The sequence below is a fragment of the Xiphias gladius genome, chromosome 7 (genome assembly GCF_016859285.1).
Source record: "Xiphias gladius isolate SHS-SW01 ecotype Sanya breed wild chromosome 7, ASM1685928v1, whole genome shotgun sequence".
NCBI classification, from domain to species: domain Eukaryota; kingdom Metazoa; phylum Chordata; class Actinopteri; order Istiophoriformes; family Xiphiidae; genus Xiphias; species Xiphias gladius.
The window spans coordinates 20,551,478-20,578,744 of NC_053406.1; the positions used below are offsets into that span (position 1 = coordinate 20,551,478).

At 40.3% G+C, this 27,267-nt stretch overlaps 3 protein-coding genes across 8 annotated transcripts; 2 read left to right on the forward strand and 1 right to left on the reverse strand.

The window, feature by feature from the left end:
* Positions 1-3,062: 3,062 nt before the first annotated feature.
* tlcd1 (TLC domain containing 1) lies at positions 3,063-11,457 on the forward strand. Its single transcript, XM_040131472.1, has 4 exons — positions 3,063-3,755; positions 4,800-4,882; positions 7,706-7,788; positions 8,398-11,457. The coding sequence occupies exons 1-4, from the start codon at positions 3,550-3,552 to the stop codon at positions 8,800-8,802; spliced, it is 777 nt and encodes a 258-aa protein (XP_039987406.1). The 5' UTR covers positions 3,063-3,549; the 3' UTR covers positions 8,803-11,457.
* Positions 11,458-13,426: 1,969 nt separating this feature from the next.
* rab34a (RAB34, member RAS oncogene family a) lies at positions 13,427-24,379 on the forward strand. 6 transcript variants are annotated; one of them, XM_040131468.1, is made up of 12 exons: positions 14,128-14,385; positions 16,300-16,414; positions 16,493-16,584; positions 16,678-16,746; positions 17,915-18,016; positions 18,111-18,175; positions 18,370-18,421; positions 18,515-18,596; positions 19,896-19,986; positions 21,269-21,376; positions 21,462-21,557; positions 22,719-24,379. In XM_040131468.1, the coding sequence occupies exons 2-11, from the start codon at positions 16,340-16,342 to the stop codon at positions 21,527-21,529; spliced, it is 804 nt and encodes a 267-aa protein (XP_039987402.1). In that variant the 5' UTR covers positions 14,128-14,385; positions 16,300-16,339; the 3' UTR covers positions 21,530-21,557; positions 22,719-24,379. The 6 variants fall into 6 exon arrangements, with proteins under 6 accessions (XP_039987400.1, XP_039987402.1, XP_039987403.1 ...); XM_040131469.1 differs by lacking the exon at positions 22,719-24,379 and adding an exon at positions 22,110-22,353; XM_040131466.1 differs by lacking the exons at positions 14,128-14,385; positions 22,719-24,379 and adding an exon at positions 13,427-13,633 and having other exon boundaries at positions 21,462-22,353.
* On the reverse strand, positions 22,466-25,758 carry zgc:174895 (uncharacterized protein LOC100126024 homolog). Its single transcript, XM_040131471.1, has 5 exons — positions 25,602-25,758; positions 25,384-25,477; positions 24,977-25,123; positions 22,850-22,945; positions 22,466-22,745 (listed from the first exon to the last, which is right to left on the reverse strand). Exons 1-5 carry the CDS (start codon positions 25,722-25,724, stop codon positions 22,582-22,584), a joined length of 624 nt encoding a protein of 207 aa, XP_039987405.1. The 5' UTR covers positions 25,725-25,758; the 3' UTR covers positions 22,466-22,581.
* Positions 25,759-27,267: the final 1,509 nt, after the last annotated feature.

Below are 27,267 nucleotides of genomic sequence, written 5' to 3' on the forward strand. Positions count from 1 at the left end.
GGAGGATGCAGTGATGATTACATTGCATACGGCCAACAGTCACGGAGAAGAAGCCCTGCGTATATGCCAGGATCCTGTTTGTGGATTTCCCCCTCAGCCTTCCACTGCATGCAGCCCCACATCCTCTGTGCCAGGCTGCAACAGCTCCAGATGGATCCTCACAGGATACTGGACTTCCTCCTCAAATTGGAGCAGTTGGTCAGGGTCAACAGCTGCACCTCTCCTGTGGTGCTCACATCCACCGGCTCCCCTCAGCAGACAGTGATTATACCAGCGACCTGAGGGGCTTCGGACAGTGTGAGCATGGCATCGAAGTTTGCAACTTGGTCGAATTCTCCAACAGCCCTGCCCATTTTGAGGAGGAAAACGAAGAAGCTGTACCAGTGCTGCGAGGAAGACAAAGGAGCTCCTCATAAACTTCCGCAGGAAGTCTGACCCCATCCCACAGATGACACTTAACGGAGAGGCTGTGGAGGGGGTTAGCAACTACAAGTACCTCAGGACCACCATCGACAGTGGGCTGACCTTCAACGTCGACACATAAACCATCTTCAAAAAGAGCCAGCAGCCTGTAATCAAAACAAAGAAGGGCAGGGCCAGCTTCAGCCCCTCTGCTTTTAGGCTTCTTAACAATCATAACCCCCCTCCACCAGGAAGAACTGGAGCTTTTGTGCTAACATCCCCCGTGCAGGCACACACGTGCACATATGTAGGCACGCGCACACATTACCAGAATTAGCAGAGGGCATTGCTTTTCTTTGAAAAATCCCGTGTTTTAGAATGATGTTTTGTACTGTGGTGTTAATTTTATTCATTTATTGTCTTGTCTGTCAGTATGGGACTGGCCTCAGCATAATGAATTTGCCTTTGCGGTCAAAAAAGAACATCTATGTCCATCGATATTCTGACTCTCTAAAAAGTCAGAATAAGTGTAAGAGATACTGAACCAAAGTTACAGAGGCACAAACACGGTTGAAATGCAAGGGTTTTTGTTTTATTTTTTTGGCATGAAAATTGAATATAAGGCATGTAGTAGTTTACATGGGAGTCCCAAAATACCTTGCACAGATAGAAGGAAGAGACTTAGAGCTTTCAGGTGATGTATAATTTGTTAAGGTTGTGTGAAGACTGATTCAGGTTCAAACAAAAACACACCTGACTCTAACCCCATCCCACAGGCCGGACAGTGTACTTTGAAAGGTTGGAGAAAGAAATCTTGATTCAAACTTTCTGTGCACCTTTAATACATTGCCAGGATTTCTTAACGGTCACATAAACGACAAACCTGGCTTCGGTAATCGGGGTAAGGGTTTCAAGAAACCTGATTTCAGATTTGTCCTGAAGAAGTTGTATTCACAGATTTACACTAACGGGGTCCCTATTCTATATGGCATGTGAACGTGTGCTCTGATTACCTGTGTTACCCGGTTTCTCTGAGCAACCTGGTTACCTACGAGCATGTAAACACACTGAATGTGAACCACGACGAAGGTTAGTGTTGAATTCGGTCCCTGCCCCCACACACTTATAATAAAACAAAGTCACATGTTGTCTTTGAACTATTACTGGTACAAACTGGATTCAATAGCCACAGCTGTAAGTTCTTCATGTCAAATGAACAACTGCCTCTTAGAGTCGAGAAAATGCAAATGAAAAGCCAATCTGTCTGTAACAATTGTTTGTTTGTCTGCATGACTGAACAGTTGTTAGTTCAATTTAATATCTTTATCAAACTCGTTTTCTGAATTTCAGTTAACTTGACTCAGCCGGTTTTACATTTTCAGCTCAGTTAACTCACATTTTTAAGGCAGCGGGGGTACTTCTATTTTTAAGTCGAGCCAACTTAAAGTCATTTTCAGCTGGGAGTCGAGAGGTAAGAGGAAATGAGGGGAGAGAGGTCCCTGGTCTGTGGCCAGAACCACACTCCTAACTACTCCTAACATTTCATTCAGTGTTTCAGTTGCATATAACTCCATAACGTGCACCGTCCATTCTGATTTAAGGGAAAGTATTTTAATCTATGTGTATTTTGCTAGATGGATTGCATTAGAAAAATGTGGAGAAGATGTGAGAAAGCAATGCAGGAACAAAAGACATTTTATTTGAAGGGAAAGAAGACAATCATGCATTAATAACATGTGAGAAAGAATGGGAAGATAAACAAGGAATAAAAATGTAAAGATGGGATTAAAGAACTACACCAGCTGTGGATGAACTGAAAAACTTTTTCGCAGTTAAAGAAAAGTAAGCTCTTCATGTGTGGGGGTGTAGGTTTTCACACAGACATCTGTGGTGCAGGTGGTAATGCGAATCAAGTGTGCAGGGTCTTAGCTGTTGCTGCTCATTTCCCTTTTCCCCATTGGGCTGCAGAGGGGCCAGTTGTGGGGAATGAGAAGTATGCCGTGTTTATGGAAAGAGTTATGGCCAGCGAAGGAGGCCGTTGCTGTTGGGCTGCCTGTTTAACATACAAGATTTAAATTGGTATGCTCCAAACAGCTGATAAAAATAGAGTTTAAAACCAGCAGAATTAAAATGGAGAAGTAATAATAACTTTCCAATTAAAGCTACTTTATACTTCTACTCCACTACAATTTTCCAAAGCCACAGTTTTTGTTCGTTTTGTTTTTTGTGGATTGCATTAAGATGTCCAGATACAACATGAAATGGCTGCTTACACGTCTATCACATAACATAACTTGTACTTATATATACTGTGAATGAGTTTGTTTGTTTTTTACATTGTGGAAACTTTCACTGAAACTCGATTCTAACACCAACGTGACAGTGTAAACAGATTTGGCCTTCTAGTGACAAAGGGAAACCGACACACTGCCTTACGTATGATGATTAAAGATAGAATTGTTATGTTCGTCGTTATTATCTGTAAATCGAACCCAGAGAAAGGGCCTTTACGCACGGTGCGTTGTAAGTGCGCACGAAGGGGTGGCGCTGGTAGCAATAGCAATCAAGAAGCTGCTATATGCGGATGTTTCACAGTTTTCACAGGGTCCTTTTCGACATGCTTACCCCAAAATCACGTTTCAGCAGCCTGGCGCCGTGTTTTTGCCCCTTGCGTAACACGATCGCAGTCTCTGCCCCTCCTTGTTTTTTGGTGGTTAAAGGGAGCAGCGACGGCGCCACCCACCCCGCTCCCTCTCCACCTCTCTTCCCTTCATTCCGCACAGACAGGCGGGCTGAGCGCGGCGTGGAGACGGACTTTGGAATGAGCGGTGCCGGGAATCCCCTCCAAGCCTGCCTCTTCAGGCTGAAACCGTGAGAAGAAAAACAACGAAAAAGTGGGGGCTGCACCACCAGTCGGACATCAGCTCCGCGGAAAGGAGCTCAGAAAAAAAACCCAAAACATAATAATAAGGATCATCTCCTGCAGCTGCAGCAGCCTCTCCTCTCTCTCAGTGGACCCTTGCCCTGGAGAGCACTCCAATCATATAGGGAGCATATACGTCCATCGCCGCGCCGAAGGAGACGGTCACAGGAGCGCGACGAGGCAAAGAGAGGGAAGGGGCGAAGGGACGTAGCTGGGAGGAGAGGATGGAGGCCCTGCTTCCTGTGCTGAAGAGTCACCCAGGCCCCTCGGTGCTGGTGTGCTCCCTGCTTTTCAGGGTGGCCCACCGGCTTCTGCAAAGGCTGCCCGTGCCCAAGGTGGTGAAGCAGGACGACCTCCGCTCCTGGAAGTGGAGGAACCTCTCCGTCTCTCTGGTGCACTCCCTGCTGACTGGGGCATGGGCCCTGACCTGGTAAGTCCCCATCCATCCGTCCGTCCATCCACACTGGGACACCATTGTCTATTCACAGTCCACATGATGTGTTATGTGTAGGGGTGTGTGTGCAGTGACAGTCTGTGGCAGCCAGGAGAAGAAGGGCATGTTCAGACAGGGTGAGGGACGGGGGAGACTGGCATTTTTTACTTGGTGGGGAGAAAAAGCTGTTATTGCTGTTTGCTTGCACTGTTGAATTTGTGTGCAACTCAGAGGGAAGACTTTTTTTTTCAGCCTCACACTCAGCAGCCAGCAGTCTGGGTTACTCAAGCGACAGCCTGAGGATATATTAACTGGAAAAACCTGCTGGCTGAACGATTCTTGTGAAAGCATTGTGAGAAACTATTTTCATGGGTGGGGACCGTGCTTCTGAATCATCGTTTAACATGAAGGGAGTGGGACCGAGGCCAGTTTTTTTTTTTCGTGCTCTCTGTACTTTTGCTGTTGCTTCATTTTAATATGTGACCGTATGAATTCGCAACGACTGAGAGCTTCCGTTGAGGCGAAATGAGCAAGTTTTCACATTCAAAAGGAGGTTTTTGTGCACTCAGAGCAGCACCAAGGAAATGTGAAACATTAATCTGCTTCGCAAGGCACATAAGGGATAAAGGTCATTTATTAACAATAATCCCGTCATGATGTGTTTATACAAGGAAGGGACCTTTGCTTTTTGAGGTGTGCCCCTATTGCCAAACAGCATTAAGAAGTGACAAAGAACAATGTGACCCACTTTAGGGAAAAATAATTGAAACTATGGCATTTTATTGAATATAAAGACAGATAAAGAAACTAGAAAATAAATAGTATTAAAACGAAATAATAAAACTTTAAAAGCGCCATTTCTACAACTAGTAAAAGGCGGGATATCTATTAGTCAGGGGGGTAAAAAAAAAAAAAAAAAAGCCGTAATGCCTGATATTAATGTCTCTGCTTAGTCAGGCTTTTCTCTCCAGGAGTGAGCCCATGTATGTCTGAGTGAGGCGAATACAGACCCATCTATCCATAACATGTATCCCTCCCCAGCGTGGTGGTCTGGCCAGAGACGCTGAGCAACATCCACTCGCACCACACCCCTCTGTCCTACCTGCTCGTCTGCGTCTCAACAGGTCAGTAAATGCATTGTGGGAAAGAAGAGAGCACGCAAGGGTGAAATGAAAGCAGCTGCAAAGTTAGGTTTTAGGAATCTAAATGAAGACGTGGATTTTGCCTACGCTGTTCTTGATTGTTTTTGTTGATTCACTGATTAGTCTAAAAAAAATGTTTAAAAAAATATATTTAAAAAATTAAAAAAAAAATGTTATAATTTTCCACAGGTGGTGTCTCATATGTCGTTTTGTCTGACCAACAGTCCAAAACTCAAAGATATATCATGCACGAGAGAGAAATCGATCAAATCAAAACATCTGAGATTGACTAATATTTGCAGCTCTAGGGTAAAGAACTCGAGGGAAATGTGGGAGAGGTGTTGAACTGAACTGAGCTGAACCGCTTCCCGCTGCTATCCCAGGGGCGTCAGACCGCCACCTCTCTCCAGTTGCTGCTTTTCAGAGAAACAACAGAAAGATCTACACCTCTCACCTGATTCTCAGAGCAGACGAACGGGCGCTCTCCCGTCGGTCGCCGCGGACACCCTAACATAATCACCTAAGGACTCGGTGGTCTGGTTCAGCTGTTCTGTACGTGGCTGGGTTTTTGTGTGCGTCTTTGTGTTACCATGGAGACGCAGGCCTGTGGAGCTCTGCCCTAGCAACCGCAAACAGCCACTGGCTCCACTGAGGCCATCCACAGCAGACGCTGGAGGTCGCGCTCTTTAACGTAGAGGCCGGGCTGTGTGTCCCGCCCGCCGCAGCGTGTCAGTGGTACCGGGGCACAAAAGGACTCCTGAATACCTCCAGCCAAACGAGGCCTACACAGTTTAATAACCACGTTTTTTTTTTTTTGGAAATCCTCTAGTTGATATTTTCTAAAAATATTCACGAAGAGAGACATTTAACTCTGCCGTCACATTAGTTCAACAAAACACTGACTCTAAATTTCTCTTGACGACCCTCTGACCGACGAGAGACTCAAGGGAAATGTTGCATTGCAATGTAAGATGTATTCAACATTATCCTGTAAAACGTTGATCTTTAGGTACACGCTGTAAGTAGTTAGTGGTAGTTTTTGTGCAATAAGTAATCAAAACAACTGATGACACTTTTTTTGCAATGCTGCAAATATCAGGTAACAAAAAGTAAAATCCACCCGTGAATTCAAAGCTGCTGTTGGTTCGGACATGTTGAGAACCTCATATCTAAGAGATTATTTCATCCGCGTGTTATCTCTTTAAACTGAAAGACTTTATTTTCATGATTAGTTGCTTGATGTTACATGCAATTGTGTGGTTAACTGAGGTGACACAATCAAACAACACATTCATTGTGGAGATTTGTCAGGTGTATTGAGTCTCAGCTGTCTGGCTCGAAATGCCAGTGCCCTCTGACTTCACCAATTCAGGGAATATCACATTTACAGTGACTTTACCGGGTTGGTCAGCGACATTTGTGCTACAGTGAGATGAAACAGTCAGGGCTGCTGCCAACGATTGTTATTGTTATTGATTAATCTGTTACTTTCAATCAAATTACTTTAATCGATTAGTCTATAAGATTTGTTGTTTTGTCCCACCATATCCAAGTCTAAATGCCAAACATTTTCACTTTACAATGACATAAAACGGCAAAAGACAGAAAATCCTCACACTGGAGAAGATGGAACCAGAGAAGGACTGGTGTTTTTGTTAAAAAAAAAAAAAAGACTTAATTGATTATCAAAATATTTGCAGATTGACTAATCAATTAACCAGGTGTTTCAGCCCGAGAAGCGACATTAACGACACAACAAAAGCTTCTCTGTCAGTTCTACTCTCCTATTCACTCTGTAGTTAGAGTTATGCATGCAGACCGAACAAGAAATATGTTTTTACAAGCAAAACATGCGTGTGAATATCTGAGAAAAATCACATGATGTGATGAATTCATATTTTTATAGTTTAGCAAAGATGCCCAGGCTACATGGGCTCGCAAAGAGAGAACAAAATGAAAGCAAGCAAACACACACTCCACGTGCTGCTGTATCCTTATGTGTCAAAACTAAAATTGTCGATTAATCTCTAGACTAATTGATAGCTTTGTCTGTAAAATATGTCAGAACATGGTGTAAAAGGCCTGATAAAACTGCACATAGCCTAAGCTGATATTGTCAAATTGCTTGTTTTTAATTTGACCAACAGTTAAAAATCCAAATATATTCAATTTTCTATCGTTTGCGACAAAAAGATGCATCAAATCCACACATTTCAGAAGCTGGAACCAGCAAATGTTTGGTACTTTGCTTGAAAATTTACAAAAATGAGTAATCGATTACTACATATTAATTATCGAATAAATCTTTGCAGCTCTAAAACTAAGCAAATTTAACACATAATGCTGTAACGCCTTGATGTTAAGACTTGAAAGAAACTGAGCTACACCCTGCAACTCGTAAATTTGCTGTATCTGTCATGTCATGAGTTGGATGCCTGCAAACATTTTGAGGAAAAGCTTACCATGAAAATCGTGATGAAACGAAGAGTTAAATATAAAATGTATTGTATATTTAGCCTCATCCACTTTCTGGCCCCCTCTCCAAAAGCATTTTCACATGGGAGTATTTGTTCACATGGGACTAAACCAGGCCTAATCCAACCCAAAGACTGTATCCCAGACACTCAATGTCTACAGAGAGCCTCTCCGCCCGAATCTGCACATTGTAGCAGCGGTTACGTGATACTAACTTGACTGTCAGCACAGGACTATCCTATCATATTTTCACCAAGTTGTCATTTGGCTGATTGACTCTACACGATTTATATCCGTTGCAGAGACAGAATCTTACTTTCTTTCCCCCAGGATACTTTGTGCAAGATGCAGGTGACATTATCCTGACAGGACATGCAAGAGGATCGTGGGAGTTCTTACTCCATCATGCGCTGGTAAGACGGCATGCCTGTGGCTATGTTTTTTTTTCCTTTAACTCCATCGATGTTGTTTTTCTGGTTCAGATAAGATATTGGAGTCACTAGGTCAAGCTCAGCAACTCGACAAAAGAGAGTTGATATCGAGATGATCTGAACAGGTAACCTGTTTCACATGTGTATGTAAGACTGAGAGAGAAGAAGAGAAAGTAAAAATGGTGACTTAAAACAGTCATGTTGTAAGAAATATAGCCCAGCAAGATAATTGTAACTCATGAGGTCAAATGGCAGACTTGTGTTATCCTATTTGCTCGGTGGAGAGCATCTTTTTTCTGAGCGTTTATCCCTGAAACGTCCAATTCCCTTTAATTCCCCCTTTAATTAGCTTTAAAGTTGAAAATTCATGTTTTTCCACTGGGTCTGACAGTATGACAGAAACAGTATATGTTGTATTAGTCTGTTCCAAGTATGTTTCTTTTCCTTTTTTGATTGCTTTACAGGGTAAAAGGAAAAAGGAAACAAATGCAAATGCAAATTAAATCAAACAATGAGACCATCGAAACACAGGAGTTTACTTGTTCGCTGCATATGCACCTCCACCTTTCTCTGTGTCCGTGTCCTCCTCAGGTGATCTGGTGTTTCCTGTACGCCCTCTACACTCAGCTGTACGTGGCCGGCGCTGTAGTCGCTCTCTTTGTGGAGGTCAACAGTGTCACCCTGCACCTGAGGCTGATGCTGAAACTGGCCGGCGCTCAGTCCTCCTCCATGTTCCACATCAACAAACTCGCCAACCTCTTCACCTACATCACGTTTCGTCTGAGCACCCAGTTCTACCTCACCTGGTACATCGTCCGCAATTACTCCTGGCTGGACCACGGTGGATACTTCCTCGTCACCATGATCATGATGAATATTATGATCCTGATTTATTTCTACCGCCTGCTCCGCGCCGACTTCTTCCACTGGAGTAAGAGCTATATGGGACAGAACGGGACTCATAACAACAACTCCAAAAAGTTTCTCAATGATTGACCGGAGAAGGTTCAGGGGACTATATTATGTTTTGATTTAGGGTGGGAGTTTACTCATTTTGTCTTTCTCAAACCATTACTGACACCATTCCTCGTGGTGACAGGTTTCCCTGTGTCTCACTGTCAAACAACCCCCCCCCCCAAAAAAAACAAAAAAATTGGTAATTGGTGGAACAAGGTGCAGCCTTGTTCAGGTCCTGCATTCCAGCAATGTTGGAAAGTCAGAAAATTGACTTTTCACAGGGAAAGATACAAAGCAGCACTGAAGCCAAAACTGTGGGTTGAACTTTAGCAACATTTCTCATACCATTGCGAAGTTACCACTTTTAGCATATTTAAAATTGATTTTCAGTATCATATAAACTTAAAGTAATAGGTCGACTATTTGGGAAATTCAATTCGTGGCTTTCTTGGCAAGCGTTTGATGAGAAGACTGATACCACTCTTCTGTTTGTAAAGTAAATTCGAAGCCATAGCCAGCAGCCGCTTAGTTTAGCTTAGTATAAAGACTGGAAACGGGGCAACTGCTAGCAGGGGTAAAAATCCTCCCGCAAACCACAACTTGTTGTTTTTACACTTCGGTTTTTGTACGGATTTAAGAAAAAGATATAATGAGTTAATTGGAGAGCTTTAAAGCTCCTTCTGTTAAATCAGTAAACAATCACAAGCTAGCTATATTTCTTCACAGAGCGTCACACTAGCTAGTGAGCACACTGTTTGCTAAACGACACTGTTAAAGGCTACTATACAGTTTTACTCTTTTACTGCAGAGTTGGACATTTTGAAAGGTTGAAAATACTGTGATTTTTCATAATAGCAAAATATATATTAAGTTTCAGCTTTTAATTACCATTAACACTGGACTTTGGCCAACATCAAACATCCGCATTTGCTTGTTTTTGCAGAAACTTCTGTACTTTCGCTCCAAGTTAGTAATATCGGCGCTTTCACAAAAATTTGACTTTCCCAGTCGTATTATTTTAGCTTTGTTTATTTGTTTTATTTAACCATTAATCAACCAGGAAGCCTCTTGAGATAAATTATCTCTTTTACAAGAGAGACCTAACCAAAATGGCAATGTGAGATAGCCCAAGTGTCATATAGCTACATAAGAACACACATCATCTTACAGCAACAATATACAACAATAATATCACAATAAATACACAATACTTCCTCATGGAGCATATTTTTGAAGGTGACATTTGAATGTCAGATATGAGGGCTGCATTGCCAGTTTCAACTTGGATGTTACAAGTGGGAAACTGCCGATTTTGGTAACTCCAGTATGACATGAACGCCCCATTTGCATACAGATACAGATACAAAAGTGGTGTTAACCTTCTCATTTAACTCTCAGCAAGAAAGCAAAGTGTACGTCCAAAAACATGTCACACTAGCCTTTAATCCACCAAAGAAAAAGAACCTGTGTGATAAATAGTTTAACACATAAATTTGAAATGTGAAATTGCATTTAACATATGCTAATGGTCTTAGCTGACAACCTAGCTATATACTGCCATATATCTTCAACATTTGCATGGGTAATAGTGTTTTTAATGTAGGGAACATTGAAATCTCGACCAGTTTTCTCTCCCTGGGCGTTTGAGCGACACGCCAAGTGAGATTTTCTGACATTGGACTTTGAATTCTAGCAGCAGCAGCACATTTTTATAATATGTGTATATACAGCGCGTCCTCTCCCTTTGTCTCGATGAAGCCTTTCGCGGCTGAGGATATACTGGGCTGTGACTTAACTGGTACATAATCTGGTAAAGGACCACTTGAACTGGTAACACACCCCAGTGCAGGACAATTTCTGGTCCCGTTACGGCTGTCATATGAAATCTGTTGGTATTTGACACAAGTGGAGCTAAAGCTGGATCTTCCTGCCAATTCACAATTTGATCATTTTGCTCATTGGGAAGTGGGTACCATGTGTAACCCTTCATAATGAGCAGGCAGCAGCACAATCAGTACTGATACTGCATCACGAGGCGCTAGACACGACATGGAGTAATAGAAGAATATCCTGACAGTGTGTTTCTTATTTGCTTGTTTGCGAAATAATAGTACTTTTACAGAGTAGATCCCTTTTTTAAGACACTGAATGACGAAATTCGGGTGAAGATGCGTCTCTCTTCCTTTCCTCGAAAATAGATATACAGCATTTTGTAAATATGTCCTCAAATGTGCATTGCTTTTTGGTTCATTTCAAAGCATAACGCAAGTTCACATAGTCGACCATTAGTGGACTTTAAATGCCAATTTTCTTAATCAGTTGTGGCTGTCATTTAAAAACCTGATGATCGTACATTTTATTTTCTGTTTCAGCAAACACCAAAGGGATAGGGACAGAGTTTAGATGTGTCTGACCTGTGCTACAGTGCCTTTACCACAGTGCCTTTTCAGAAATAAGAACAAAGCAGAGATAAAAACTATATAAGAATAAGAACGTATAGATATAGTATAGAATGATATAAGTATGTGCTTTTGTAAAAGCTGAGATTTTTGAGAGAAAATAATACTAAATTCATTTGACAATGACCACAATAATGTATAATGTATCTTGTATTAAAGTGACAGCTTCTTTTTAGGAGCCCTGTATTTTGGATTGTTGAGTGATACCATTAAATTTGAAAAGTATTTAAAATCACAGGGTTATTAACGTACATTTTTCTAAGATGTCCTCTGCCGCTGAGGGAAGGTTTAATGACTTGATTCTCTGTTTTACATTCACGTAGTCACTCATATTAACACCTGAGAGATTTTATGGTAAAGCTACAGTCAGATATTGTTTTGTCAGCTCATTTACTTAAATAAAAGTGCCAATACAACAAATGTAAAAATACTCCATTACAAGTAAATGTCGTGCATTCAAAATTTTACTCAAGTATTATCAACAAAATGTACTTAAAGTATCAAAAGTAAATACTCATTCTGTGGAAAAATGGCCCCTGTTACTGATATATTACAATACTGTGTTTTGCATCATTAGATTGCTAATGCTGACGTATCAATGTATAAGCTGCATTTTACTGTTGTAGCCGCTCGTGGTGGAGCTGGTTTTAACTACTTCACATACAGACAAGACAGTATTTTTTCTGAGTAAACGAAATCATCGAGAAGTATAAAGGGGAAATGTCTGTCTGGAGGAACTGCTAACAACTCATAAACAGATGAGATGTGACAGAGGGGCCCCAACTGAACGCTGGCCAAAAAAGGCTGGAAACCACTGTTTTAAAGGATAGGTTCACATTTTTTCATGTAGGGGGCAACATCCACAGGCCTCTCTCTGTGTATAGATATGTCCTTACGTTGGGGCTTCATCAAAAACAAGAAAAACACTGCTTGGAAAACACACGGAGGGAATGTGGCACTAAAAAGACCGTAGCTTTGATTTGAATTCATTTTCTGTCACACTAACTAATCATTTCATGTCATGTATAGGACAGTGGGGGTCAGAGGGGGTTTGATAGGGGCCCATGAACAAATTTTTACCCTGGGTTCCCCCTAGGAGGTGAATCTGATCATGAATACATGTCGAATGTATTACAATATTATAACTATGATACATGTTTCATATCAATATTTAATTCTTTTACAGTATGTGTATCAAGCAGCCTTTATTGTGTTCATAAAGAGTCAAAACAGACCTATGGCGCCACCTGCAGTCCACATATAGAATTGATGGACAGAAAACAACAAGGTTACAGTATTTTCTCTTTTTTCTTTTATTGCAAAAACAGGGATATATACATATATACAGACAAGTATGAAATTATTACTTTACTATAGAAAACAGCAACTTAATGAAGTTAAGTAGAAGAAAGAGAGGGTTCAAGTATTTAAAGGAAAGTTAAAGTAAAGTATTTTTGACATTTTCCTCAGCATTACCGAATTGTCCAAGTATATAATGTAATAACACAGTGTAACATATTATAGTATGGAATATACTATATAAAAGGTGAAATTTATTAAAATAGTATAACATAATATAGAGTAGAGTAGGGCAATATGTATACACTATATAATATTCTATACTACATTGCTGTATGAGTATAACTATAGTGTTAATAAAAAATAAATATAGTATAATATGAAATAAATATTACGTGTGCAATATTTGCAAATCAGTCCAGTGGAAAGAGTTAATAAGTATGAATAGGTATACATAAATAAATAAGAAAACAGTGTAACATATTAACATAATACAGTATAGTATAATATAATAGTGTATTATGGTACAGAATATAAAACATAAAGTGAAATGTACTAATATAACCTAATATAGAGTATAGTAAAGAAATGCAGTATAGAATATAAAATATGGTATGAGTATAGCATTGTCTAATAAATAGATATAGTTAAGAGGAGAACGAATTAAAAAAAAAAATTATCAATAGGTATTCATAGATAAGTGGGAAAAAAAAAATCAAAAGGAAACAATAAAAGGTCATCAACAACATACACGTTTCATTTGTTTTAAATTTTCAGATATAGATAGATAGACAGATTATTCCTCATTTCCTCCAGCAGGGGACCGAACTGAGAAAATCTGGGAGGAAAGAGAAAAATCCAGGGAACTGAGTCAGCAGCGGCGGCGGCGACGACGGGTCCCGGTCCGTAAACCCCCCACCCCCCCCTTCTACTTCCGTGGATCCGATTCAGCTCCGTTCAACGCAAACTCAACGCTGTGACACCGAGCAGTGGACCTGAATGGGTTTGCGTTGCAACAAGAAGCATCTGTGGCAGGAAATCGAGGCGTAAAGAAAAAAAAAAAAAAGGAGCAGAGGAGAGGAGACCGGAGCGGACCATCCTGTCCCGCTGAGGTAACAGCTCGAACACGCTGTTTTTCAAAGTTTACTCGGGACATGTACGTGGTTATAAGTCGCACTCCTGTCTCTCTGTGTGTGTGTGTGTGTGTGTGTGTGTGTGTGTGTGTGTGTGTGTGTGTGTGTGTGAGAGAGAGTTTTTGGTTGTTGTTTTTTTTTGTTTTGTTTATGAAAAAAATACACAACCTGCAGTTTGACTGTGTTCTAGTCGATTTGGTAGAAACGAGTCGCATGGTTTCATTTTCGCGGTGGCTCAAACCAGACGTACCGCACTTAAAGACTTCTCCCTCTGATGAACAATGGGATTAAACCAGATCTTACACAGTAAGTGGATCAACGCTGGGTCCGGTTGTCTGGTCTGGCTCCGTATGTGGTCATGTAGCTCCAAACTGGGGGGGGGGTGCAGTCTGTGTTCCCCAGGGCAAAAACATCCCCTATTAGTTGGGTCCCCTTTTGACCCCCACTACATAGTGCATGGCAGTTTGATTAGTTCCCCAGGCATCCCCAAAGGCAGCTGGACTCTACAGCTGAAATGATTAGTTGATTAATCAGTCAGTCAGTTTGACAGGAAAACAGTTGGCACCACTTATTTAGTTGTTTTCCTCGGTCTGCTGTCACACTGAACGCAATATTATAAAATAATTTGAATATGTTGACCTGTTGAATGTTTGTACAGGAGCCCGAAAATAATTTACCCAAAAGAAAACAGGTACTGCTCTTCAGCCCCCAACTCTGGCCTCCTTAGAAAGGTAACTCTTTACAGCCTAAAAGTCAGAGTGAACTGACGTCATGTTAGAAATGTAAGTTGTTTTTTGTTTGTTTTTGTTTTTGTTTTTTCCTCACCTATTTTTTGGCATAAATAACGGGAATGTAAGTCTGAACCAATCCTGTGCTTTCAGGTTTTGCGGTGATATGAGGGATCCATAAATGCACAGACAGAATGAGGAGACTCACAGCTTTCAAACAACGTATACATTTGTTAAGGTTGCTTGAAAACTGAGTCCGGTACAGACCAAAACGTACCTGAAGTAGTGCTGCCAAGGCCGGAACAGTCAATAGCTTACTAAAGAAAAATAATTGTCAGATCTGTTGAGAGGTTGCAGCCTCACCGTGCTTCTGTGATGGAATGATACTACCTCGCCCGAAGTTATCTGAGTGACAATAACTTGACTCAGGGGAGAAAAAAATGGAAGCAATCTGATAAAACATAAACTGCAAAACAAATGGGCTCAATATAAACTTGAATAACTGCTGTCTCAAAACTGGAATTCGACACGAGAGCAAGGCCGGAAGATGGTGGGTGGTGGACCGGTCAGGGTTGATGTCACTGGGCGGTTGCCTGCTCTACCCGGTTGGTAATCCGACCTTGGGTCTGGTCTCCTGTGTAAATAAAAACGAATATAAAGCCGGAGACAAAGATGGCACAGGGAGAGAACATGAGCTAATTTCATCTAAATTAATTAGAAATTTGTGCTAAGTGCAGTATGCGGTTGGTTTCACCGAAAAGCGGCGAGTGGGTTTTTATGGTTGTTTATGAGCAAGGGAGACTGAAAGTAACATTTCAAATAAACAGCAGTTAACGCAAATATAGATACATAAAAAAACAGTTTGAAGCCCGAGGTGACAAATGTTTTTAAAAATGAAACTGTCAAATTTGAGCAGCTGAAACTAGGGAACCTTTGGAATTTTTGCTTGAAAATGACAAACCATCAAAATAATTGCTGATTGATTTTCTGTCAGTTGACCAACTGATTAATTGACACATTTTTTCAGCTTTATATACATGCCGCGAAATGTCCAGAAGACATTAGAAATCAGGAAAAACACAAATAAAGATTTAGATTCATAACCGATTAATCTGTCAACATTTTTTTTTTGGTGAATAATAGTTTGTATGGTTGTTTATGTCTATTAAATGTCATAAAAGGGTTAAAAAAAAAACTACGTCTTTGAAAGTCTGATTTAGAGCTGAAACAATTCGTTGATTGACAGAAAAATCGATGAATTGTTAATCATTTTTTTTCAAGGAAAAATGGCAAACATTCAGTTTCCTGTTCACAAAATGTGAGGGTTTTTTTTTAAACATTGTAAGTGGAATATTTGGACCCTTGGCCAGACAAAACAAGACATTAGAGGACGTCTCCTGGGCCTGATTGAAGGTGTGATGGGCATTTTCAATGTTATCCGTTAACGTTTTGAAGAATAAATGATTATTCAGTTAAACGTGAAAACAATCAGCACGTTAACAGATAAGTTGGTTTCAGCCCTACTCTTGGTTTGTCCGGACAACACTTCATAACTCAATGAAATTCCTTTTTACAATAATATACAAGGATATAAACTGTTCGAAAAGCAGAAAATCCTCATAACTAAGAAGCTTGATCCAGATAATATTTGGCTGTTTTTAATTATAAAATGAAAACCAGAGTTGGTAGAGTTAGATTTTTGTTTATTTCTGTCTCTTCATGTTGGATGCAGATTCGTTATAAGCTTCAGTCTTCGTCTTGTAAATTTTATTCCCAGTAGCAACAGGAAAAATAAGCGCCAGGCCTGATGAGTGTGCCCAAAAAACCATTCACCACAGTCTAAATATTCTGAGGAAACAGCTTTAACAAGTTAAAATAGCAGATTGTTAATGCTGCCCTGCTTCTCTTTCTGTCCAGCACACCACGTCCCTGTGCTGAATATTAACCTGGAGGCCTCATGTCGGTCCGAGTCTCAGCCATGAGCGTTTTTCCTCCTGTTCGAAGGGACCGAGTCATCGCCCAGCTCCCTCAGGTAAAAATCGTTCACCGTTTAATTCCGACGCCTGCAAGACGGTCCACAGCCTCACAAAGTCTTCCTCCTCCCCTGCAGTATTTCAGGAAGGAGGCCGCTCTCCACACTAAGGACGATTTCAACAATAAAGTGAAGACTGCCTGCCAGGAGCAGCGCACCGGCACCGTGGGGTGAGTGGAGGAACCACAGGCCGGATGATGCGGGATCTGGTGTTCTTTGTGGCACTTATTCACTTGTTGCTTCTTTTTTTTAATTCTTCTCAGCAGATTTAAAATCTCTAAGGTCATCGTTGTGGGTGACCTGGCTGTAGGGAAAACCTGTCTGATTAATAGGTAAGCTCAGACACAGTCACTTAATAATTAAAAAGAGGGGTGACGTGCAGTCCTGGGAAATAAATAACTTAAATAAGAAAGAACTCAGAGAACATTTACCTCCCACAAGAAAGCACAGTCCTCTGAATTTATTTTACTATTAAAAGATGTGGAAAGGTTCTGTATTAAAATACACGTGCCAAGCTTTTTGATTCAAATAGATGCAGCAGAAAGTGCCTTCCTTTTAAATATGTTATGTATGTTCACACTTACCTCAAGTTTAAGTTTCATTTGTCCAGGTTTTAAAATATCCGCGTCCATCCCAGTACGTTGGTGCCGAACAGAATTTTGTTCACGGCGCTCAAAGCATCAAAAATAAATTACCTTTAAAATATTTAAAAAGGCAACATCTCTTTGCAGAAACAGTGTCCCCGTCAAGGCATATTGACTAACAAGGGAAAAACGGGGGGTCTGGTGCTGCACCCACAATGCTAATATTGTTAGCAGTAGATTGCTACGTTTCAGAGACTCAAACGGGGTTTTTGTAACAAACCTGGCACCTGGCATGCTGATATTTTTTTCTTTTTTACTTATCTGGTCTCGATATGAGGCTGATTAATCGTAAAATCTGCAAATCCAGAAACACAAGCGGGCTAATTGATCTTTCCTCCGTTCAAGCAGTGGTTAACAGTGATTGGCTGCTCCCACGGACAGCTCGGGTCAGAGTTCAGTAACTTTGAACTTTGGCATTCCCACTCCGCTCGGCGCAACATGGACATCGGTGCAGGGTCGTCGTTGCCCTCCTAGAAATTCCGTGTCATTACAACTGAAGAGCAACAGCAAATAGGCTTTGTAGGAAACATAATCTCTGGCTGGATTATGTTCAGAGACAACTTTTTTTTTTTTTTTTGAATGATGCGCTACGTTTATTAACGGCAGCGGAGAGACCAGGAGGTGGTTGGGGTGGATGGTAGGTGAACCAACCCTGTAAAAAATTGCTTGCTTGCACGTATTAATTCATATCCACACAAGAATCACTGTGCTCCTTGGTTTTATGTTTTACTGAAATTTAAGTTTTTTTTGGATAACTGTAGTCCTTACAGGACCTCGCTTTCCTGGATACTGTTGTGGGTGCTGGACCTGTTTATCATCGGGATTTTCTGAAGGCATGCACTTTCCTTTGTTTCAGATTTTGCAAAGATGCTTTCGATAAGAACTACAAGGCAACAATTGGTGTGGACTTTGAGATGGAGCGGTTTGAGGTGTTGGGTGTTCCTTTCAGCCTACAGCTGTAAGTCTAATGTGCACTTTATTAGGCACAAAACAAAGTTAGTAAGCTGTGTCTGACGTACAGTATAACTCACCAGTCAGTCTTTCCATTACAGGTGGGACACTGCAGGCCAAGAGAGGTTCAAGTGCATTGCCTCTACGTACTACAGAGGAGCCCAGAGTGAGAGATTTGTGTGTTTTTTAGGGCAGCAAACAAATAAAAGAACTAAAGACTCTCATCATACCATGCACACGTTGTTTAACAAAGGACAAAATGTCAAGGGAGGGAGTAAATCACTGGAATTTGTGTCGCTGACATGCTAAAAACAACACTCTTAAAACTGTTCATTGATGTGATATTTTCTTCTCTTCCAGTTGTGATCATCGTGTTTGATGTAAATGATATCGCCTCTTTGGGCCATGTGAGGTAAGCTTCTTTATTATCAGCAAATTGTTTGCACTCTTACAGTTTTTTCTTTTTCCTTCTTTTTTTTTTCAACGCGTCTTCTTCTGTCTGCAGGCAGTGGCTCGAAGACGCCTTGAAGGAGAACGACCCCACCGGTGTCCAGCTGTTCCTCGTCGGCACAAAGAAAGACCTAAGTGTGCGTCTTTTACTGTTTTTAAAATGGGCAACGCCTGTGTTCATTTCTGCATCTTTACTGGGGTCAAGTGTGAATGGTTTGGATTGTTGCCAGCAGCAGAAAGCGTGTGTGTCCAGGCTCCAACCTCAGGAATGTGGTTCCTCATCCTTCAGTGGACCCCAAGCATCTGAGACATTACTAACTGTATTTAAGCAGTGGAGCAAGAATCATACTTGCTCATTGTTGAGCTATTTTTCTATATCAAGATGTCTGTAAATCTTCCTTTTAAAATGTTTAAAATGTTTCTCTTTTACTTCATTGTGAATTTTGTTGAAACTTTTCTGACTTTTCTTGTTCTGATTTCTATCCTGTGGCTTTTGTAATCACCAAACTAACAATTACCCATTCTCCCGGAGCCCGGTAACATCATCATTAGTCTTTCTTCTGTTCGACCGACAGTCCAAAACCCAAAGATTTTCGATTTAAAGTGATATAAAACAGAGAAAAGCAGCAAATCCTCCCATTGGAAAAGCTGGAGCCAGCAAAGATGACTCAAACAAAAGATCATTAAATTGATTAGTCGACTAGTGTTGCAGCTCTAATTACTATAGTTCAGTTAAATTCCGGGCCAATGTGGTGCACAGTGTACCTGCCTATCACCTGGATGTACTTAGGTCAAAGGTTGCAGCAGTAGAAAGCAGTAATGCTATATCGTCACTGCAGTTGCTTTAATCTGCTGCCACACTTGACTTTGGCATTATTGATCTGAGAGATTTGATGCTTTTCTTTGACCAACATTATACTAAATATCTTTGAGTCTCTTACTCTTGGTCGGACAGAACAAAACATTTGAAGACGTCATTTTGGGCGTGGGAAGCTGTGATGTGAATTTTTCACTATTTCTCTAACATTTTCTAGGCAAGACGACGCGACGGTTAATCGAGAAAATCTGCAGATTATCAATAGTATTCATTAGATGCACTTTAGTAATCATTAGTTGCAGCCCTAGATTAAAGCAGAACTGAATGTTTACTTGATCGACAGAAAATCAGTTAACTATTTTAATAACTGATTACTTTTTTTTGTCATTTTCAAGCAAAAAATACCATAATTCCCTTTTTCCAGCTTCAAAATTGTGGGTATTTGTTGTTTTTTCTTTGTCATATGTGACAAAAAGAGCAATATTTTCAGGTTTTAGACTGTTTAGCTGTTTGGATTATCAAGTAATTTGAAGGCTTCAGCCTGGGGTGCAGGACACTGTAATCGGCTTTTTTTCCCCCCCACTGTATCTAACTTGGTCGCCTGTGGTTTCTCTGACAGTCTCCTGCTCAGTATTCTCAGATCGAACAGGACGCTCTCAAACTGGCTCAAGAGATCAGGGCAGAGTACTGGGCCGTTTCATCACTCACAGGTGAGCGTTTGGATTTAAATATGCTGTAGTAAACTGATCACTTCCAGTAATCCCACCACTGAGTTAGGGAAAATTATTAGCTGTGGTTCAGAGAAGGGGGGGGTCGTGTATTTTATTTTTTGTTCAAGGCAGGGTAGACAGCGGAAGGTTTTAAATTTTTTTCATGCCCCAGATTTATGTTTTACGCAAATATTTTCTCAGTAGAGTTACTGTTAAAAAACATAGATCAAAATAGTTACATCAAAAACCACCATTGATTTATTTTCCAGTTGCTAGTTGGACCCGTGTGTCAGTTTTGAGAAGCAATAGATGTTATAGGCATTGAATATTATTTCTGTAAAGAGCACTCCATTTCTTTTACAAGCCAAAGACAGTGTTCTAACCTATTTAATATCTGCGAATCAAATTCCATAAAAACTGTCATTTAAAAGCACGAATCTTGTAGGTTACCGATTCTCCTAAAACAAGCTCGGCTTCAGTTGCCTCTTCAGAACAAAGCTCCACTGAGCTGTGAAGTTCACGGTTCTCAGTCTCCCACTCGCCTCAAAGCGCACCGACTGATACCAGCTGGTGTGTTGCTGACCTCTGGGACTAAAACGACGCGTGGTTCCTCAGACGAATGGACCCGTGAAGACCTCTAATTGGGCCACTTGGAGTGTTCTTCCCCAACATTTCACAAACAAAAACAACTGAGACGTTTCACTAAATAGTTCTGAAGTCCATTTTGTTATTTTTGCCTGGATATTCTATCGCATCGAGTTTGTGAAAACGGTCCCCACCCCTAATAGATGGCTTGGCCCATTCCAAACACTCAAGTTTTAGTACACAATACACAACGCCGTTTAGCCTTCTTCAAGAGCACCAGCATGTTGCCTGCATCTCAAAAATTTACCTACTGAGCACAACACTATCTTTTAGAACTATGGTAAAGTTACATGGACTGCATCAGGTGGACTTAACCTGCGTGTTCAACACAACCCAACATGAAACTAACACATTACAGTGCAGAGGCTCCTCAGTAACCACAGAGCTGCTGCCTGTGTCCTGTTCACCTAGTAGCTCTTAGTTTTAATAATGGAGAGCGGCTGAAATTCACTGTAAACAGGGCACATCGTTTGTACGGCTGTATAACAATGATTGGGTGCTATTGGGTTGCTTTAATATTATTACCCTGAGGAGGGCCTCGCTTTTGTAAAAAGTCAGACATAAGTTTCACCCCATTTCCGGGCCCCAGTAATATTGATACAGTCCATTACTCTTCTTGATCTCTTTGATGCCGCAGGGGAGAACGTGAAAGAGTTTTTCTTCCGAGTTGCATCGTTGGCATTCGAGACCAATGTTCTCGCCGAGTTGGAGAAAAGCGGATCGAGGCAAATCGGAGACGTCGTCAGTGAGTATCCGAACAGTCTCTCTGTAACCGTGAAAACCACAACATTTGTCACATACTTTAACGCCCAGCTGTGCATCTGTTTCAGGAATTAACAGCACTTCAAACAACCTGTACGCTACATCGAAGAAGAAACAGCCAAACTGCTGTCAGTAGGGATGGGAGCAGAAGTTTGAAGTCAAAGGTACAGACTTTTTTTTTCCTCAGTGGAAAAAGACTGTGGCTGCTCTCCAGCTCATGGGAGGGACTTCTGTGGGCAAAGCAGGAGGAGGGACGCTGGGGTTTCACTTCCTGACGTGTTTGAATTCAGTTTTTCCTGGCCCATGTCAAGTTTTCCCTCGTGGGATGTGGATTCTTGTGGTGTTGCTCAGTTTAGCTTGTCTGGAGTTAGAGTGACACAAAAATGACTAGTTCTGCTGAAACGCCAAAGAATGACTGCGGATGATTTTAGCATGGCATATGTGTGAATGTGTACTTTACTTGGGGCTTGAATTAGATCTTCATTTATGCTGCTCTTTCTTGACAATAATACTCTGGTTTACCTTCTTTTGTTTTAAATGACTGTTTTCACTTGGTAATTTGCCTCATTTCATAATGTTGTAGATCATAGGTTCCCAATTTTTCTGTAAGAAGTAAGATAATGAAGTAAATAACAGCACAACACCACATTTGAAGATAGTGTGCAGAAATAAACTTAGTTTTGTGTTGCAGAAATTTTTTTTTTTCTGCATTCCAGTCCTGCTAATCATCTCTCAACCCTTATCTTTTGACTCCTCGTTGATGCAGCCTTGGACATTTATTTTTTTTTTATTTTTCAGTGCATGCTTCATAGGTGCTTTTAGCTTTTCGTTTACAATCAAATAAGTGACTGAATTTGACTGACGTGATCATTTTTATATCAGGAACTGAAATGGTGTGTGTTAACGTCTGATCATTTATTTTGTTTAAAAAATCCTCCTGTTATTTTTTACATGTCAAGAAATTAAAAAAGGGAAAATAAATCATTTCATCATCAAAGTGTTTTGAAATTAACATGTCTTTTGCAGAAATACTTCAATTTAGTTAAAATGACAGTACAGCTTATGTTATTCAAAAAAAAGCTCATATTAAACAGGGATTTCAGTATTTCTTAAACAGATACAACATGTCGGTGCAGATGAAACAATTTCTTGACAGTCTCAGTCTTCCCCTTTTCTTCTCTACTGAACTCACGAGAAATTATTTTCACTTGTTGAGTTGAGGCTTTTGAAAGAACTGACACATTGCCGGTCAATTTGACTCTGTAGCTCTTCGGAGATGCAGTGAGAGAATTTGTAATTTTCTTTGATCCACTTCCCCCCTTCAGTGTTTTCGATTGCCACAGCTGCTACACCTGCACAAAACAGAGTGAGATATTTCCGCGCGGGTGTTGAGGTTCTTTAAATTACGGCGTAATAAGAAGAATAATGGCGATGATATTGTCACATGTTGACCGACCTACAACAGTGGCTCCCAGTCTCTCTACCAGCTGGATGGCAGCCTTCATCGTACCTCCGGTCTCTATCCATTGGTCCACTAACAACACCCTCACACCTGCGAGACGGAGAAACAAAGTGTTTAAAGAAAATGGTCCACGTCTTTCTTTTCTTAAATGAAGATATAAATGATGATTATATGATTTAATATGATTACACAGCAAATTTGTTAAAATGTTAATGTTTGAAAATGTTAACAAAAGAAAAAAATTTAAACAAGGGAGAAGTAAAGTTTGTTATGCTATTTCTAGTGCAAAAATACTAAGCAAACAATGATACAATCCATTTTTACATTAAATGATACAGTGTATACTTGGCAATGGTGACTGACATTGGTGACTGATGCAACAATGTGTAAACAGCATTTTACTGTTGTTGCTGCTCGAGTTGGATTTAAGTTTAACTACTTTGTATGCGGTTATGTAGTTTAGTCCAGTGGTTATGACCCCAGGGGTCATAACCACACCAAGGTTCACAAGAAAAATTTGAGAGGTCTTCAAATGATTAATGTGAGAAGAAAGAAGAAAACACAAAGTTCTGATACACCAAATTTGATTAATTTTTCAGACTTTTATCTAATCTTTACTTCAGTTGTGAAATATTGGATAATTTTACCTCTTCTTATATTCAATCATCTGAAGCTGAGGCAGGAAATCACTCACAAACATCTTAAACACGACCAAACATTTAACAATGTGTTGTATTTTATTTTTTTAAATGTAAAATGTCTCATTCATATTAAATGTAACGTGAGTCTGAAAAGCAGCCAGTAGTTATAGCTAGTATAATAAGTATAGTGCAGTAGAAGTATAAAGTAGCATGAAATGGAAATACTCAAGTAAAGCGGAATGGAGTAAATATACTTAGTCACTCTCCACCACTGATACTTGGATAGATGTACAAATGTAAATATGCAATAAAAAGGAGTAATTAAAATTAAATAAATGGGACTAGAATCCAGCATTGACACGTTTCTCTCTGCTCCTTCTCTAATCCTTGGCCTTCAAAGTATCCAATGTCAAAGACACTAAACCAAAAAGAATGAATCTTAGAGCAACACTGGATCTTTAATTCACAAATGGCACATACAGCACTGTTCATTTAATGTGTTACACTGATGCAGCTGTAATTTGCTTCAACCAACCCTAGGAGGTGCTGTGTGACAGGGAGTAAATGGACGTAAAGTTAAAGAAACCTGTGCTCTAAGTCGTTTGGGGTTCTGCACTTGTTCATTTTAGTCATTTTTCAAGCAAAAATGCCAGATTTCTATTTGGTAGTTCCAGCTGAGGATTTGCTGCTTTTCTTAGTCTTAAACGATAGTAAACTGAATTTCTTTGTATTTTAAGACTGTTTGTTGAATAAAAAAAAGCAATTTGAATTCATTACTTTGGCTGTGGAAAATTATTATGGACATTGTTCAATATTTTCTGACATTTGATAGACAAATTGATTAACTGACTAATTGAGAAAATAACCAACAGATCAACTGATGAATGAATTAAAGCCGTAGTTGATTTATTCGTTTTTTGATAAGTATGAAATAAATGTCATAACCTGGTCAAACTCGTCTGCAAGTCTACAATTTGTATATTTAAAGGTGCTATGTGTAAGTTTTTGCTATCGCTATATATCCAAAATTAGCATTAACACCCGTTTACTCCCGTCAAACTTCATCCCTTTACTCACCAAGAGCTTTCTCCAGCCGTGGAAAGCAACACTAGTGTTAACGCTTGTTTTACTTCTATTTCTAACACTTATTTCGTCTACTGAAGTTTGCGTGCTAACTAGCTAGCCCCGGCCTGTCCCGTGTAATACCACTTTTTGATAGAGTACGAAGAAGTAGCGTTGCCCAGAGGGCGTATCCTAACCTCGCCTTGTAAACACAAGTAAACAGCTGATAATGCTAACGTTGGCTATGTAGCGATGGCAAAAGCTTACGTATAGCACCATGAAATTCTGTTTATTATTTTAATTTTTACATATAAATACAGCTGTGCATGGCAGCTTTTCCAATGCTCACAACATCTATGACAAATCAGTGCAGAGATTCGGTGCAGGGTTACAGGGTACAAAGTAAAGGAAGATTAACCTGGTTTTAGCACATCCAGTCTTACTTCCATATTCTTTTCCCTCCCTGTGTAGTCGGTGTAGTTTTGATTTTCGGTTGCGACACACAGGTGTCCTGCTTTACGGACGGCCAGGAAGCCTTTTCCAAGAACGGTGGCAATGGACGCCCCTGAAAAACGCACATCAAAAATATTCATGCACACTGACAGAATGATATCTTTGAACCTGAGGAAGAATGCTTTCAGATATTGTCATTCAATGTGTCATGAGGCAGGGTGCAGAGGAATCAAACTATCTAAATTTAGTATCTTTACCAGAGGGGTTAGGTTTCCCTGAGCTGACACTCTCACTAATTTGAGACACCAAGTGTGACCGCTCTTAACCTACCATTTATTTTCGTTCTTAACATGAATTGGTTTGTTTTCTTACCGAGAATGAATCCCATTGCATCTATCCCAGCGACCACATCAATGGTGTTGCTGTGGAATGGGCTGAGAAGGTCTTTGGCACAGTCTGCCAGAGCCTGAATAAGGTGCACAAAGAAAAAAAAAGTTAATCTACACTGTGTTCAGTGAGAAGGAAGACAGCAGAAGCAGTATCAACAGCCAAACAGTCTGCCGAGTAAGTAAAAGTTTTTTCCTTCATACCTGGGAGTTGCAGTAGAGTCTGGACGGATCCAGCCAGGCAAACATTGGTCCTTTTGTGTTGGGGGCCATCAGAGAAAGGTACCATCCTTTAGGTCGGTCTGCGGGAATGGCCAACACGTCCATTTCTTAAGACACCACTTTTTGCTCTGTGCGAAGGAGCAATGGGGGCGTATGAGCTGGACAGTGAGATGAGAAGAGTCGCCCATATCAGGTTCCATTGGGGCGATTGGTGGGTGGGAAGGGGCTGAACTTAGTTACTCTTTAATTACTTATTCTCCCTGCAATCAGTTAGGGATTCTTCATTTAAAAAGAAGTAATGATTTGATGACCAGTGTCAGCCTTGTCAACGACGGTCTTTGAGACTGAAAGATCAGCTGCAAAGGAGATAAATGTGCAGATGTTTTGATCTTTTTTTCATTACTCTTTTTTGCATCCAGCACCTTCTTGTTTTATGGTAGTGTGTGTTAGTTTGGGGAAAGATTATTATTAGATGTAGTATTTGTTTGCGCAGTTTACAAAAAAAAAAAAGAACAGTTACTATACAACCATATGACATGTACACAAAGACAGCCACATATATACAAACACACTTCTACCAACATAGACATACATGAATCCAATGGAAAGAGCTTGTGCAGGAGAGGTAACCGAATTAAGCTAAACAAAAACAATAAGGGATAAGGATTTTAGTTCATACACTACAAATCCTTTACACTGAACATCATGGCTGTTGTCCAAGGCATGCCAAAGGGTTTTATTTCCTTTAATGTATTTTTCTCTCCACTCGTTTCAGTTGCAGTATTTAATGGTCAAACTGACATTATTGTTTTATCCTAATACAGGTCAAAGCGCAGATCAAATGGAAAACTGTGCGGTGCATTAGCACACACGAGTATGAAAACTTTGACACAGATGAAAGCAGACGTTACATTCACTGGGAAGACTGATCGCACTAGATGCGTTTTTAAGTGTATGAATGTTGCCTTTTATATTGAATGAAATGGAACCAGTGACAGTCTAGAAAAGGGAGCACTTCGGCGTGCATATATAAATGGCGCAGTATTTGTGATTTGCAGTACACGGGCAAAAACAGTAGACTGTTCCTTTAACTGAGCAGAACTGTGTTTCAACACAGTTCATCAGGCTAAATGAAAACACGTATTGTGATGTGAACTATAACAATCAGTTCAACTGAATAATTTTCCCTATTGCTACTAGAGTAAATCAAATCAGATGAATAATATTGTGATTTAACCAGACGTTTGCCATTAATTGTGCTTTTACAGCTTTCTCTCGAGCCTACGCGGAGTCAGTTTTGGATACTAAAAATGCAGGCTTCAGACACAGCTACAGCTCATATCGGGAGTACATTATAAAATTACAGTTACCCTTTTAAACTACGGCTACCACAAAGCGATCTGTCGGTTGTCAACATCCTGACTCTAATGCTGTGTTTGGACCTCTAAAAAACAGACTTAACGTGGTTTTATCAGCCTGATACTTCTTCTAATTTTATGAAAACTTCATATGAGTAGGATTTTTAAACTGATGACATGTTTAAGAAAGTTCAATACAGAGAAGTGTGCATTTCCTCTCTGAGGCCCCGGCTGTAAAACATGATTAACTACATTTGATTTTTATATCTGTGATGACAGTATTTTTTGCA